Source organism: Epinephelus lanceolatus, unplaced genomic scaffold (genome assembly GCF_041903045.1).
Source record: "Epinephelus lanceolatus isolate andai-2023 unplaced genomic scaffold, ASM4190304v1 scaffold28, whole genome shotgun sequence".
Lineage (NCBI taxonomy): Eukaryota > Metazoa > Chordata > Actinopteri > Perciformes > Serranidae > Epinephelus > Epinephelus lanceolatus.
In genome coordinates this window covers 8107-23650 of record NW_027556810.1, presented here as the reverse complement: position 1 = coordinate 23650, position 15544 = coordinate 8107, and the positions used below count along the sequence as shown (strand labels likewise).

The following is a 15544-nucleotide window of genomic DNA, read 5'->3' as shown; positions in this document are numbered from 1 at the left end:
TAAACTCTAAAACTTGAGTGTCCCAGTCCAGCTTATTTGACAATGTTCATTTTGACATGAAAACGTTTACATTGTTTTTATTGGATCTGCCTGTAATATGGCTCCTCCCACTGTTTCTACTGCCATGACATGATCATTATTAACAGGGTGTATAAAACAGTCTGATTTATCTCCTAGCAGGATTTCGGACGTCGTACGTGACCCCGTAAGAAGATGTTCCAGTCCTTCAGGACAGAGCTAATCAGAGAATGACATGTTTAAAGAAAGAGAGACGAATATTTGATCAGCTGTTTCTGACTGACGGCCCGACTCTGCAGTGTCAGGACTTTAATATGTATTTCTCCATCACACACCTGGAATAGAGAAAGGGGACGTGGCTTTGTGTTGATGGCAAATAGAGCGGTAGACGTCTGTCAGTTTAAAATGATTCTGATTCACCAATGTATGCACGGCAGTAAAAACAAAATCAGCCAGTGTGCACGTGTCATGAATCTGATGGTAATTTTGCGTATGCACGTATTTTATGCGCAGACTGAGAACATTTCTATGCACTTGTTTGTAGATGAGGCCCAGTGTGACGTTAGCTCCTCTTTGACCTTGGACATCCACAGTCTCTCTTTGTCCAATCACAGTATCCGTCCTGTGAAGTTTAATGTCAGGTTCAATCTCAAGCTTCATCCACAAAGATGAATGTATTGGCAGTTTGTCTGGGTCTATCTCCAGCTCTTCACATCATGTATCCTTTTTGTGTTTGAACAGAGGTCTTACCTGGACACATTGATGTCACATTTTTTGTGAACGCTGCAGTGTTATTGTGCTGACTGTGACCAAAGGTGATATCCACAGTTTTATGGTTACAAATAACCAAGTCAATAACGACAGTTTCCGTTGCACCTGAAAATATTCTGTCCGTCCCTCTGATGGAAGCCATCCTTTGTGTCCTAGCCTGGCACAATTGTCTTGACGACGTGAGCTCAACATCCTGTTTTGCTCCCTGTGTCCGTCTGGACTTGCTGCTCGTACAAACACTTGCAGTGGGCAGTATTATTCACTTTGACAGACAGAGTCCTTCAGCCAATCAGACTAAGAAAACACCAGAAACATCTTCTTCATCACCATCAGAGCCCATCAATAAATCAAGCTTTTCCCAAATATATTCAGAAGAATGGTGACATCTCTGCCTGTGAGAAACTCAGTGAGGTCAAACTATTGTTGTTGTTTACTTGTTGTTATTGACTATGTCTGCAGTAACATCACTTATTGTTGTGTTTACTCTGTTAACGTTAGGATTAGCGCTTGTTGCTTCAGCAAATGCCGTTACTGTTCTGCAAGATATGGCCTGAATATTACATCATCAGCTACAACAGAGTTCCTGATTGGCTGGGGGTGACAGTTCGTACTGATACAGAGACTGAACCAGAATGTTGAGCTGACTTCATCAGGACGGTCTGTGCATGCTCGTTTTTAATCACTGATACATGAAAAAATGTAAACATATTTTATTAGATAAATGATGTATCGTTAGGGTCAGGGTGTATCATGTAGTTGAGTCAGGGTTCAGGGGTGTAAGATGTAGTTGAGTCAGGGTTCAGGGGTGTAAGATGTAGTTGAGTCAGGGTTCAGGGGTGTAAGATGTAGCTGAGTCAGGGTTCAGGGGTGTATCATGTAGTTGAGTCAGGGTTCAGGGGTGTAAGATGTAGTTGAGTCAGGGTTCAGGGGTGTAAGATGTAGTTGAGTCAGGGTTCAGGGGTGTAAGATGTAGCTGAGTCAGGGTTCAGGGGTGTATCATGTAGTTGAGTCAGGGTTCAGGCGTGTAAGATGTAGTTGAGTCAGGGTTCAAGGGTGTAAGATGTAGCTGAGTTCTCACCGATGGACAAACACGTGTTGTGATGTACCAGAATACAAGTTCTGTTGATGCAGTGGCTGAATGTGGCTGCACTCTAACTAATTGAACTCTGTCAAAGAGAGATGACAGTTCCCAACATAATAACTGTGGATCTTGTCTGTTGGGCTTCCACTTGGCTGTCCTTCATGAATTGTCCCTCTCCCAGCCACAACTTGTCGGTCTTGATCCATTTGTCCAGTTAAAATCTTGTTGGCAGTCGTCCTTAGTTTGCTAATGAGACTAAATCAGGACACCTGGACAGGTTTTCAGCTCACACTTAAGTCAGCTGAATTTAAAATGATTCATAGTTAATTTCACTTTCTGTATTCTATAAATGTTGATGTATTTAACTTCATCCTGTGTTTAATGTATATGAGTATTAATGTTTAAAAAATGTGCTGCAGATAAGGAGTGGATGCTGGTGGCAGGGTGTGAACAAGTTTGTGGATTTTGGAAAGGTAGTCACAGTTAGGTCCACATAGACTTTGCTACACTAAACATGTGAAGAGTTTTGACAACTTGATGTCAGTTATGACCGATGCGTGTTAACTTTAAAAAAAAGAATAGACTGATTTAGGCTCAAATGTACAGTGGTGATGTTTTCAGGAGTAATGACGTAATGATATGATGAAATGATGTAAAAAAAAAAATATCAAGAAGAAATTCTGTTTGTTTCAAAATATTAAAGTCAGAACTCAACGTTGGATCAACACGTCATAAGCTGCTGGATTTAAAACTGACTTCCTCTCAAACTAACTTTGTTACAGTTATACTGTTTAACCTGAGACAGATCAGGTTCAGGACTGTACTGTGACAGAGATGTTTACATGTTCGTAGTCTGGTGTGTGATGACGTATTTGTTGTGACTGACCTCCAGGTGAAGGGAACGATGGACACGTACTGGCTGACAGGACGAGATGGTTTCGATAAACTTCTTCCCGTTCCTCCAGACCTGACCGGAGGGTAACAGCAAACAAACAAACAAACAAACAAACAAACACACACATACACACACACACACACACACACACACGTATTTGCAAAGCATAATTTTTTAAATTTTATTTTTAGACTTAAATAAAATTATGACTCTGTTTCTAACTTGTCTGTCTGTCTCTGTGTGTGTGTGTGTGTGTGTGTGTGTGTGTCTCAGGGCCAGTAATCATGGGATCAGTCTGGATGAGATTCCAGTTGAAAGGAGACAGAAGTTTCTGGATCGGCAGAAGAAGATGAAGAAATAATGCTAAGAAACACACACACACACAGACACACCTATTAAAATGAATAAATGCACACATGTGCACACACGTGCACACACACACACACACACACACACACACACACACACACACACATACACAGACTACCTCAGGACTGGAATTTATTTTTAAGGACATTTATTCAGCTGGTGAGAAAGTTTCAGCCAAAACACGTGAAATCTGAATGAGGTTCTGAGTGGACAGTGACATCACTTTGTGTTTGTAGTTGGAGGTCAGTCAGCTCTGAATGGTCAACATCCTTTCATCCAGTGAATATTGAACCAGTACATTTCTGTGCCTCACACGGGTCTACGACACGACTTACAGACATGATAGAATAATACCTTCATAAAGTGATAAGTTCGTATAATGAAAATGATACCTTTATAAAATGATAATAAAAAAATAAATAAATAACTAACAAAATAATAATACTGTCTTAAGGAGGTCAATGTAAGTAATGACATTACTGACCCTGTCATCCAGCTGTGGATACACAGAGTTCACAAAAATGTTTTTATGCTGTAGTCACATGTCCTAGAGTACTGTGCATGCATGCATGCTGGGAAATACTCCTGACTCCCTTTGTGAGACTGTTAAAGGATGGATGAATGAATGAATGAATGAATGAATGAATGAATGTATGTATGTATGTATGTATGTATATGTATGAATGAATGAATGAATGAATGAATGTCAGTTTTTCATCAGGATCTGCCATCATATTCTTTTGTGTTTTACCTTTTATCAAACTGGAGCTGCAGTGATTAGCTTGTTATAATAAATAATCAGTTTGCAGATATGTGGTTGGAACCAAAAGTACTTATTTGTTTTTCAGTCACATGATGATGGCGCGTTAGTCCTTATATTTTTTAGTTTTGATTTTGTTGTGTAAAAAAAAATAAAACATCATAAATAAGTGAAGACAAGGTTAGAATGAATCAAAGACACAAGAAGAAACTTCCCACAATTCACCTCCCATTTTTTCACACACTGAACTGAAGCTTGGATTTTATGTGATGTACTTGAAGGCACCTTCCACCTTTTAAAAGTAAGACAGCAGGTGTGAAGAGCAGCAGGTCAGATGTGTTTGACGGAGTTGTGAGTTTAGTTATTCAGTTCTTGTTCCAGTGAATAAAGTTAAAATGCAGGATGCTGTGCTGGATTACGATGTTTGTCTCAAAGTGCATGTTAGTGAAACACTTCTTCACGTTGTGTTTTGTTATTGTTGTTGCCATGTTACCAAGAATAAAATAAAATTTTAATTATACTGCTCATTTGTCAGAAAAATGTTTGAGAGTCAAACTTTGATTGTTTTGCTTTGTATGTGTTCATTCATGTGTTGTTTTTTTAAGGGTTGGGATTCGATAAAAGTTTTTTAGATGACTAAAGTTATAAGTGCAGAAAGGGTTAGGAAAGAAGGGATATACACAGAGTCTCTCCCTATGTTGACTAACGACAACATAGTTGTGTGGGGAGACAGAGGCAACCCAGATAGCAGATGGATGTGGGCCACTTCTAGCAATGATCCGGCACTGTAGGCATTCTTCTGGCCTGGACAAAACAGATGTGAACCTGAAGCGGCCCATATGAAATGAAACAGACGTGGCCCACCTTTGTTGAAACACATGTGGGCCAGTTTTGGCCGGGGTTAGGTGTGGGGCTAGGAACCACTACCAGGGTCAGGGTCAGGGTTAGGATTTTATCATGAGAAGTTGGCCTTTTTTGCCTGGCTTTACCTACAAGTTGAATGTTTTTCACAACATTTGCTATGTTGGGCCTGCCATTCATTCATGTGTATTGGGGCCATTTTGCCAGTAAGCCAATATCGCAGTGCCAGTATCCAGGTATGCAGTTATTCATGGTAGTTGCATTTTTGGGCACCAGGGGGCACTTGATCAAGACTCTGGAGGCCAATATCTCAGTATCATCCAGTTTATCTTTATTAGACCCTAACAATATCAATCTTGGGCCCACAGAATCCACTCATTTAAAATGCATTGGAGTTGTCTGCAATGCTTTCTATGGGCCGCCAGAGTGACTCTAGGGACCCACAGTGACCTGGTCAAAGTTATTCTCGAGCCACCTTTGTACTTTTAATAAATAAATGGTCTATACTGTAATGTTAGATCTGACCAATAGTGCAGAATCACTGACTAAACATTTCTAAACCAGTTTCTAGAAGTTGGAGGCCCTAATTTATTTCTAAGTTATTTCTACTAGTTCAAGTTTCAGGCGTCCACCTGCTTTGATGACCAAATGAGGTCAAAAGAGCAACTGGTCTGGGAAGGCCTCAGTCAGTGTCAAAGGTCATTGGAGATCATCCTTTCATTGTATATATTAAAAAAAAACAATCTGCAATTGCAATTCACAGGGCATGGTCCTTGGTGGGCCTAGATAATGTGTATAAACTTTTGTGGATGTAGCCCCAAGGATTCACTTAACAAGCCAGTCCAGCACCAGCACCTACAGATGGTCGAAGGGTGTATAGGTCTAAGGGCCTGGATATTTCTTGGTTCAACCAGAGAAACTTTTGAGTAATACTTAAGTTAATTCCTGTTGTGTGAGACAAAGGGATCATGACTGTACCTCCATACACCCATATTTGGCCAAACACGTCTCAGTCATTCTCTAGCCACCTTTGTATTTTTAATAAATAAAGGGTCTCAAAGGTAAAAGCTGGGCATTTTGGCCTTTAGATACTGAGAAAGTGGTCTTCAACAATCTCATGAATACTGGAGTCATATTTAAATTACTAGATTGCGCTTGTGCCGCCCCTGAGTGGCAGCAGTTGCAGCAGCTCCTGTTCAATTTGAGCTTCTTTCAATTTACTTAGTAGTTTTTAGTGACTACTCTAAACTTCTTTTTGCGTGTTCGTTTTTTGTTACAATGGTGCACCTATGGATACCAAAGTCGTTGTGTTTGCCCTGGTCTTTCTTTTGTTTTTCACACTTTCCGTGATTGGAAATAGAAGAGTCAGTTAATAGATGGACATCCCTCCCTTTATCCTTGATTGGTAGAATCAGCATTATAAAAATGAACACACTTCCTAAGATACTGTATTTATTTCAGAATATCCCACTGTTTCCACCCGATGATTTTTTAAAGAGAATAAAAAAATTATTTACTAGTTTCACATGGAAAAACAGCAAAGCTAGAAATCAACTATCCTTGCTATTGCTTGAAAAATATGGAGTGTGGACTCGTAGCTGGAGAGGTGCCAGTTCACCTCTTGGGCACAGCCAAGGTGCCCCCTGAGCAAGGCACTGAACCCCTAACTGCTCGGAGCGCCTCCAAGGGGCAGCTCCCTCACTCTGTCATCTCTTCCATATATTAATGCATGTATATAGGTCCTGTGCATGTGTGTGTTTCAGGCCTATGTGTGAAAATAAAAGACAATAAAAAATATAACAACAGGGTGAAAACACTCAAATTTCCCCTCGCGGGACTAATTAAGTTAAGTCTTAACTTAAACTTACACCTACTGCATAGTAATGGAAGTTTAAAGTGTCCCAATATAACTTGGTATTACTGGGCAGTACAACTAAGGACTATTAAATTTTATTTTGCAACAAGGGATGTTCCACAATGGAAAGAAATGGAATCTGAATGTCTGTGCTTGCCTTTACCCCTGTATTTTTATTCTGATACACTGCCAAACCCTAACCCTAACCCATAAAACCAACCACTGACCCAATTTTTAAAAATATGATGAGTATGGTTTGAAGTACAAAAATTTACTAAAGAAACTAGTCCTTTTTCTCAGAACAGTCCTATTTGGGGAAGCCAATGTTTTATACCAGGAAGAACAGATAGGGACTAGAGAAAATTCAGGGTTAGGGGGTTAGGGTTAGGGTTAGGATTAGGGAACTGAAAGTCCTGTCCCCCGAACTAGGGAGACAGGACTGGTGCACTGTCCATCACCCCGTAGGACTCCCCGCTAGACCGGACCCCCTTGCCTTCTTTCCTTCTTTGTGCTTGTACTTGCTTTCTTTGTGCCTCTAGTCTTCTGTTCTTCCTTCCTACTGTCTTCTTCTCCCTGTTCGTCCTTCTCGTTATCTATCTCTTTGTTGTTTACTTTGTGTTTGCTGTGTTTGTCTTCCTTGACCTCTATGTCTTTGTGTTTCTGTCCATCCTTCATTATTTGTACTTTATGTGACTCTTCTTTCTCTATTTAGTGTTTGTCCCCCTGTTTTTCCTATTCTGCTATCTATTTGTCTTCCATCTGTGATCTGTTTGTCTTCTCTGTGCAGCCTTTGTTATATCAAGTATTAAGTGTACCGTTGACAACGTTTCGACCTTTTATTGTGTCTTCATCAGGTCCGGTACACTGTTTGTTCTTCCCCCCTGTCTTTCACTCTTCTTGTGCTTACTCTATTTGTCTTTCTTGACTTTTATTCATTTTCTTTATACTTGGATTCAGTCTTTGTGTTTTTTTCTTTAGTCTGTTTTCATCTTCTTTGTGTTTCTGTTCCTGTCTTTTCTTGACTTCTCTTAATTTTCTTCTATTCAGTCCTTGTGTTTCTTCTTGCTCTGTTTTCATCTTGATTTGTGTTTCTCTAGTCTTTTCTTGACTTCTTACTCTTCACTCTTTGTGTATTTTCTTGCTCTACTTGTGTTCCTTGTCTTCTTTTCCTCTTTCTTACTATCTCCTTCCCTTGTCTTTCCTACTTGTCCTTGTACCACCTTCTGAACTTAGACTCCATGAAATAATGTTTTTAGTCCAATGAATTTTTTTTAGCTTTTTAGTATTTATCAACTTTTTTTTAGTCTTTTTAAACTTTTCATCAACTTTTTTTAGTCTTTTTTATCAACTTTTTTGTAGTCTTTTTTAATCTTTTTAGTGGTTTTAACTTTTTAATCTCCTTTGTTTAGGGTTAGGGTTAGGGGGTTAGGGTTAGGGTTAGGATAGGGGACTGTACCCCATCCCCTGCTAGAGGGGAAGGGTGGTGCACTGTCCATCCTCCCAGGGGCACCCCAGCCATGCTGCCCCCCCCTGTATTTGTTGTGGCGCTTCCTGCCATATTGGACTGTTGTCCAGGCACCATCAGCCATGGTTGTGTACGTGTTTGTGGTGTTTTGTTGTACGTTTTTTGTTTATTTGGTGTATTTTTTTATTATTTTTCTTGTTTTTTTATGTTTAATGTAGATGTGTGTGCACGTGTGTACTGTTTTTATTTTGTGTGTATGTGTCCTTTAATATTGTGTTTTGTGTGTAGGTGTCCTTTAATGTTGTGTTTGGTGTGTGTGTGTGTCCTTTAATGTTTGTGTTTTGTGTGTAAGTGTCCTTTAATGTTTGTGTTTTGTGTGTAAGTGTCCTTTACTGTTTTTGTGTTTAATGTTCCCCTGGGGCAGCCTTTGTTATATAAAAAATATAAACAAAGTAAAGAAAACAATAGTGGAAATGAAAATAGAAATTATAAAAAATTAATGAATAACAAAAAGCGCTTTCCCAAAAGGGGAAAGGAAGATGTCTAAAATAAAAAGAAAAGGGGTAAGGTTAAAGGTTAAAAGTAATCAAAAAGCAGTCAGAAAGAGGGAGAAATACTGAAAAAAACTCCAAAAGGGAGGGATTTTCCTCAAGGGAGAAGTGAGGAGAAAAGGCAAGAGAGGAGACAAAGGGAGGGAGAAAAAGTTTGCCCTCAAGGGGAAAAAAACTGTTGCTGAGCCTTAATTAGTCCTAATGAATCTAGTGCTGTCTGTCGACGTTTCGATCCATATGGATCTTCCTCAGGACCAGCACTCTTGCAAAGTTTGGACCCACTACTGGAGCTGAGACAGTGAGCTGTTTCTCCTCTGGCTGCTGCAGTAGAAGTGAGCTCTGTGAGAGAGTGAGTGAGTGTCCAGGCTCCTCCCACGTGGTTTGAGCACACACACACTAATGGAGGAATAAGCCTGAGCTTGTTCCGAATGAAAATTACAGTAAAACCTGCTGAAATTAATTTTATTGTATAACAATAAAGTCACCAATGATCAGTCATGTGCTCTGCCAAGATTTTTTAACCCCTTGTGAGTCCCCGCTTCCCTTCCCTTGTTTTTAATGTAGCCAAATAATGAGTTTTACAGGTTTAAACCCTCTGATTAATGATTTCCCAGTTTTAGATAGTGTCTAATTAATTATGTGTCTGATTTATGGATCCCTATTTATGTTTTTAAGTATGATCAATTATGTTTACATATCCCTGGATGAGTTTAATTAATTTTAATCCCCTAATTAATGATTTGCCCTCTATGAATAATGCCAAATGAACTATCTGTCTAATGTTTTGATTCCTATTTATGTTTTTAGTGTTGCCAATCATGTTTTTAATTTATCCTGAATAAAATTGCTTGTGTTCCTGTGTATGAATCCTGCTTGTCTTCTGTTGTTTGATTGTGTCCCATGAATTGTGTGTGTTTTTAATTAATGCCATCCCTATTTAATATTTTTAAGAATTTTAGAGAATGTATTTTTAGTCAATTAATTCATTAATTTGTGGTAATGCCAATTAGGTCCATGTGTTAGGGTTTAAAGTGGCTATGGTTAATTGTGTCCCATGAATTGAGTGTGTTTTTTTTAATCAATGCCATCCATATTTAATCTTTTTATTATTTTTTAAATATTTTTAGAGAATGTACTTTTAGTCAACTAATTAATTAATTTGTGGTGATGCCAATTAGATCAATATGTTAGGGTTTAAAGTGGTTAGGGTTAATTGTGTCCCCTGAATTGAGTGTATTTTTAATCAATGCCATCCATATTTAATATTTTTAATATTTTTAGAGAATGTATTTTTGGTCAATTAATTGATTAATTAATTAATTTGTGGAAATGCCAATTTGGTCAATGTGTTAGGGTTTAAAGTGGTTAGGTTTAGGTTAAAAACTGGGTTGGGTGTAGTCTCCAAATAATATGGAGGCCAAGGTTAGGTTTAGGCATTAGAAACACTAACATACGTGCCAACAGTGATATCATGAGTCGTCTTGAGTCATAATCTAGGTTTAGGCAGTTAAAACACTAACATACGGGGCAACACTGACATGCATGTCAACAGTGACGTCATGATTCGTCTTGAGTCATAAGTCTAGGTTTAGGGAAGAAGACTGTGATTACGTAAAGGTCAAAGGTCAGGTCCAAATTCAAGGATCCAGCTGGAACAGCATAACATTCAAGCCAATGTGGCGCTCATGAGCCTAAGCCCAGAGGCTACAGTTTGATCACTTCATGAATTCAAGTTAACCTATGCTACTGTGGCTACTGTAAACAGTGTGACAGTTCAGCTAACGGGACTCCAAGGGGCCTTGGTCCAGAGACTACGTTTTCGAATCCCGTTTTTAGTTACATCATGAGTTTGCGTCATGAGGCTCAGTCATTAATCATGTGTACAGTATAGCATTCAAGCTAACCGACTGTATGGGGCCTTGAGCTCCGAAGCTGTAGCTTCAATTGCGTTTCAAGTTCAACCCATCAGGTTCCATCGTTCCTAACTGATAAATCCAAAATCTCTCCATATTTTTACGTTCACGATCAGTCCAGTTGACATTTTTTTGCAATCCTGCCAGCCTGATCGAGTCCATGCCGTGTAGGAGGATGTGTTTGACCAACGGTGTGTCGACTTCCTTCTGGTGTCTGACATTATACCTGTGTTGCACCATACGTGTGGACAATGTATTTTTAGTTTCACCCACGTATTGCATGTAACACTTAAGACAGTACAACAAATATATACAATTCTTAGACTTGGTAGAGAAGCCCTGTTGGAGCTGTATGACAGTGTTATCACTGTAATTCTTCACAAAACGCAGTCTGGAGAACTGTTTTTCCAACATTAAGGGTTTCTCCACTGCCAATGAGGGCAACTTAGCCCGAACCAAAAGGTCACAAAGATTAGGATTCCTCCTGTAGGCTGAAATGACCCTTGTATCAGGAAGCAGGTCTGTTTTTCCTATAATGTTATCAAAATTGTGTTTAAACTTTCCATTCAAAATTACATTGACCGAACCATATGTGGAGATAAGTGGGATTAAATTCCCCTGATCCCTCTCTCGTGTTTTGTGAAACTGTTTCAAACAGTGTCTTAGAAATGTCCTGCAGTATCCCCTGCCTCTCAAGGCCTTGAAAAGGATTTGAACTGCTTCCCTAAAATCTGCCTGCTGAGTACAGATGCGCTTGAATCTCAATATCTGTGATTTAACAATACCCCTAAAGGTGTGTTTTGGATGGAAACTTGTTTTGTACAACAATGCATGTGTGTCTGTCTTTTTAAAGAAGACTTTGATGTCCAATTTGTTATCGGTCTCAAATGTAGGGCCTTTATAGACCGTTGTGTCCAGGAAGTCAATAGACTGTTCATGTATCTCAGCTTCAAGTTTGATTGAGGGATCATGGGAATTTAAAACATCCACAAACTCCTGAAATTGCTCCCTGGAGCCCTCCCATATTCCCCATATGTCGTCCAAATAGCGAAAATAGTGGCTGGGTTTGTGTTTACATTTGGCAAATACACTTTCCTCCCAATTAGCCATGAAAATATTGGCATACGCAGGGGCAAATTTCTTCCCCATAGCGGTGCCTTTAATCTGTAAGTAATAGTGTCCATTAAACATGAAGTCATTCCTCATCAAATTGATTTCTAATAATTGCAACAATTCCTTGTCAGGCCTCTTGGGGTCAGGGTATTTGTCAAAGATTTTTCTGACTGAAGCCAGTCCTGCCTGTATGTCAATGTTAGTATACAAACTATTTACGTCCATTGAGAAGAAATATGACTGAGAGGGGACTGTGAGGTTCTTGACCATCTCTATAAAATGATATGTGTCTTTAACATAAGACGGGTGCTTGGAAGCCAATGGGTTCAAATGGAAATCTAAATACTCAGCTGTGCGATAAGTTTCGCTCCCACAATCAGAAACGATTGGTCTCCCAGGTGGGAGCTGAAATGGTATCGTCCATTTTTCTGGGCTTTTATGTACTTTGGGGAGGATGTAAAACCTCCTCTCTCTCGGTTCAAAATCACCCCTTAAGTATCGGGCCTGCTTGCCATTAATAAATTTTTTCATCTTTAATTGTTTCAAAATTTCATCCACTAAAGGGATAGTGTCCAAATATATAGGTTTAGTCAATTTTTTGTAATACACCGTATCATTAAGTTGGCGTTCGACCTCAAATATATATTGGTCCCTGTCCAAGATTACCACGGCAGACCCTTTGTCTGCAGGTTTGATGACAATGTGCTTAGCGCGTTTGAGTTCTTTCAGGGCATGTTGTTCAGACAGTGATAAATTACATTTTTCTTTAATTAATTTAAAGTGTGCGTCAAACGAGTCCAGATCAGTTTTAATTAGTCGTTTGACATCAGGTGGCAATTTTTCGTCTGGCGGGGACCAAATTGAAGGCCCTACGAAGGGGCGTGCCGGTTTTTTGGGGGAATTTCTGAAATATGTGGCCAACTTAATTTTTCTGTGATAGTTCTGCAAATCTGCTTGGAACTGTAATTTTTGATCCTTATTTAGGCCTAATGTAGGCACAAAGGTCAAGCCTCTACTTAAAAGGTCACGCTGTGGCCCAGAGAGAGTGAAGTTTGGGGCCAAGACCATTACATTCTGCGCAACTAGGGACTGTGTCCCTTTGACCCCCTCCTCTACTGGACTTAGAGGGAGGTCAAGTTTAAAGCACTCATCCAATGTTGGAACATGGCCTCTCCAGTATGTGTCGTCCAATGTACATCATCTGTTTCAGTACTGAATTCGTCCTCAGGCAAGAGTGGAATATAGTTCTGGTTTCTCTCCAAGTACTCGTTGAGGGTGTGCAAGTTCTCTTGTTCCTCCTGGGGGAGCTCTGTTGAGAAGTTCACCAGGGGAATCCAGATTTTGGCATAAGGGAACCTTTTCTTAGTAGACCTTATTGCCCCCTGTACGTTCTTAACTGTAGTCTCCTTGGACTTATTTGCCCTGCTGTTGAGACCAAAGGCCAATACAATCAGTTCTACCGTGACATCACTAGGGGGGCAGGTCTTTTCCATCAAGGCCTGGGCGTGGCGAAAGTGTCCGCCTGGAAAGCAGTCAATCTGCAAATCAGCGTCGGTGTAATCTGGTAACCTGCAAAGATTGGAGTCTCCGATGATGAGTCTTTTCCGATGAACTGCCAGATTCCAGTCCGTAAGCTTCCGTTGAGTGTTGATGTGCCTGTGGACTTGGAATTTACGTTGCGGTGTGGAAGCCGTCAGGTGTTGAGATGACTCATCAAAGAGCTCCTCGTCCGAGTCCAAGTACTGTCGGTGGACGTGGGCGGTTGTGACAATGGAGGTCCTGTTGGGTGGCCTAGGGGTCTCAGCCGAGACATCGTGGTCCTGGATTTCAGGTTCTGCCACCTCCTGTCCTTGTCCTTCTTCCTCCTCGTCCTCGTCCTCTATCAAAGTCATAGACTGTCGGTGTGTGGGCTCTTTAGCGGGAGCTTCTGTAACCCTCCAGTCGCTAGGGTCGCTGTCATCATTGTTCGGGGGGAGGCGGTTTACCTCATTCAGTACTACTCCCCTGGTTCTCCTGCGACTCCCAGAAGCGGAGTCTCTACGCTCTAAAGGAGGTTCCCCTATGGGTGAGTGTACTTCTTCCCCTTTATATTCAAAAGGTTCGGTCATGGTGGCCGCTGCCATGTTCTTGTTCGGCTGAAACGGATGTTTTTGGCTTGTAGCCCCCCGAGGGGACTGTTGCGAGGAACGGGTGGCGGCGGTGGCCGGGTTAGGTGGTACCTGTGCCTGCTGAGGGGCGACCTGACCACCTCTCGCCGACACTCTGTCCGTTATCATAGCCTCGGCGTGGTCCACTACGTCTTGTGGTAGGCGTGGTAGGTTTCTCTTAGCCCACCTCACAGCTACCTGGAAAGCTGATTTCCACTGTGGAATCAGCATTCCCGTGAGCTCCTGTAAAATGGTCTCCAGGCCCGTTTGGTAATGGTCCATGAGAATGGTCAGTGTGTTATAACCCCAGTTCTCTGCATTACCCTTAATGAGATCCATTGTGTGATCAGTGGGAGTGGCAGGTTTAATCATTGTCGTTAAGATGTGGACCATCCTGGAGATCATTTTAGGCTCTTGTCTATCTGGCTTAGGAGCCACATTTTGAAGGTGGTGTACCATTTTAATCAAAGTATGCATTTTTCTGACCAGGCGCCCAAATGCTGGGTCAGCTGGTTGTCTTCTGACATCCCCCACCCCACCCGTCGGTGGAGCAGTGAATGCAGGGGCTTTTCGGTTTTGGTAAGGGGGACGTTTTTTGTTTTGGTAAGGGGGACCCTTTAATGCGGCCGCATATGAGGGTACTTGGGGACCAGCATAGCGAGGCACCCAAGGAGGAGGCACTCGCTGGTTAGGATAGGGGACTGTACCCCATCCCCTGCTAGAGGGGAAGGGTGGTGCACTGTCCATCCTCCCAGGGGCACCCCAGCCATGCTGCCCCCCCCTGTATTTGTTGTGGCGCTTCCTGCCATATTGGACTGTTGTCCAGGCACCATCAGCCATGGTTGTGTACGTGTTTGTGGTGTTTTGTTGTACGTTTTTTGTTTATTTGGTGTATTTTTTTATTATTTTTCTTGTTTTTTTATGTTTAATGTAGATGTGTGTGCACGTGTGTACTGTTTTTATTTTGTGTGTATGTGTCCTTTAATATTGTGTTTTGTGTGTAGGTGTCCTTTAATGTTGTGTTTGGTGTGTGTGTGTGTCCTTTAATGTTTGTGTTTTGTGTGTAAGTGTCCTTTAATGTTTGTGTTTTGTGTGTAAGTGTCCTTTACTGTTTTTGTGTTTAATGTTCCCCTGGGGCAGCCTTTGTTATATAAAAAATATAAACAAAGTAAAGAAAACAATAGTGGAAATGAAAATAGAAATTATAAAAAATTAATGAATAACAAAAAGCGCTTTCCCAAAAGGGGAAAGGAAGATGTCTAAAATAAAAAGAAAAGGGGTAAGGTTAAAGGTTAAAAGTAATCAAAAAGCAGTCAGAAAGAGGGAGAAATACTGAAAAAAACTCCAAAAGGGAGGGATTTTCCTCAAGGGAGAAGTGAGGAGAAAAGGCAAGAGAGGAGACAAAGGGAGGGAGAAAAAGTTTGCCCTCAAGGGGAAAAAAACTGTTGCTGAGCCTTAATTAGTCCTAATGAATCTAGTGCTGTCTGTCGACGTTTCGATCCATATGGATCTTCCTCAGGACCAGCACTCTTGCAAAGTTTGGACCCACTACTGGAGCTGAGACAGTGAGCTGTTTCTCCTCTGGCTGCTGCAGTAGAAGTGAGCTCTGTGAGAGAGTGAGTGAGTGTCCAGGCTCCTCCCACGTGGTTTGAGCACACACACACTAATGGAGGAATAAGCCTGAGCTTGTTCCGAATGAAAATTACAGTAAAACCTGCTGAAATTAATTTTATTGTATAACAATA

The 15544-nt window shown here is 40.9% G+C and overlaps 2 protein-coding genes across 2 annotated transcripts in view; one reads left to right on the top strand and one right to left on the bottom strand.

Moving 5' to 3' along the window:
* The window catches only part of LOC144462219 (retinal guanylyl cyclase 2-like), a 58036-nt gene extending 53622 nt beyond the window's left edge, over nt 1–4414 (top strand). The window contains exons 23-24 of the mRNA XM_078166028.1: nt 2763–2848; nt 3039–4414. Of these exons, the coding sequence (XP_078022154.1) occupies nt 2763–2848; nt 3039–3126 (174 nt within the window). The 3' untranslated portion in view covers nt 3127–4414. The remainder of the gene's footprint in view (nt 1–2762; nt 2849–3038) is intronic.
* A 7814-nt stretch (nt 4415–12228) lies between these two features.
* On the bottom strand, nt 12229–14785 carry LOC144462221 (uncharacterized). Its single transcript, XM_078166037.1, has one exon. It carries the CDS (start codon nt 14637–14639, stop codon nt 12774–12776), a length of 1866 nt encoding a protein of 621 aa, XP_078022163.1. The 5' UTR covers nt 14640–14785; the 3' UTR covers nt 12229–12773.
* Between the last annotated feature and the right edge of the window lie 759 nt (nt 14786–15544).

What these genes read in the sequence shown, in the direction of transcription:
- LOC144462221 (XM_078166037.1), bottom strand. Translation starts at nt 14,639, where the DNA reads ATGGCTGATGGTGCCTGGACAACAGTCCAATATGGCAGGAAGCGCCAC.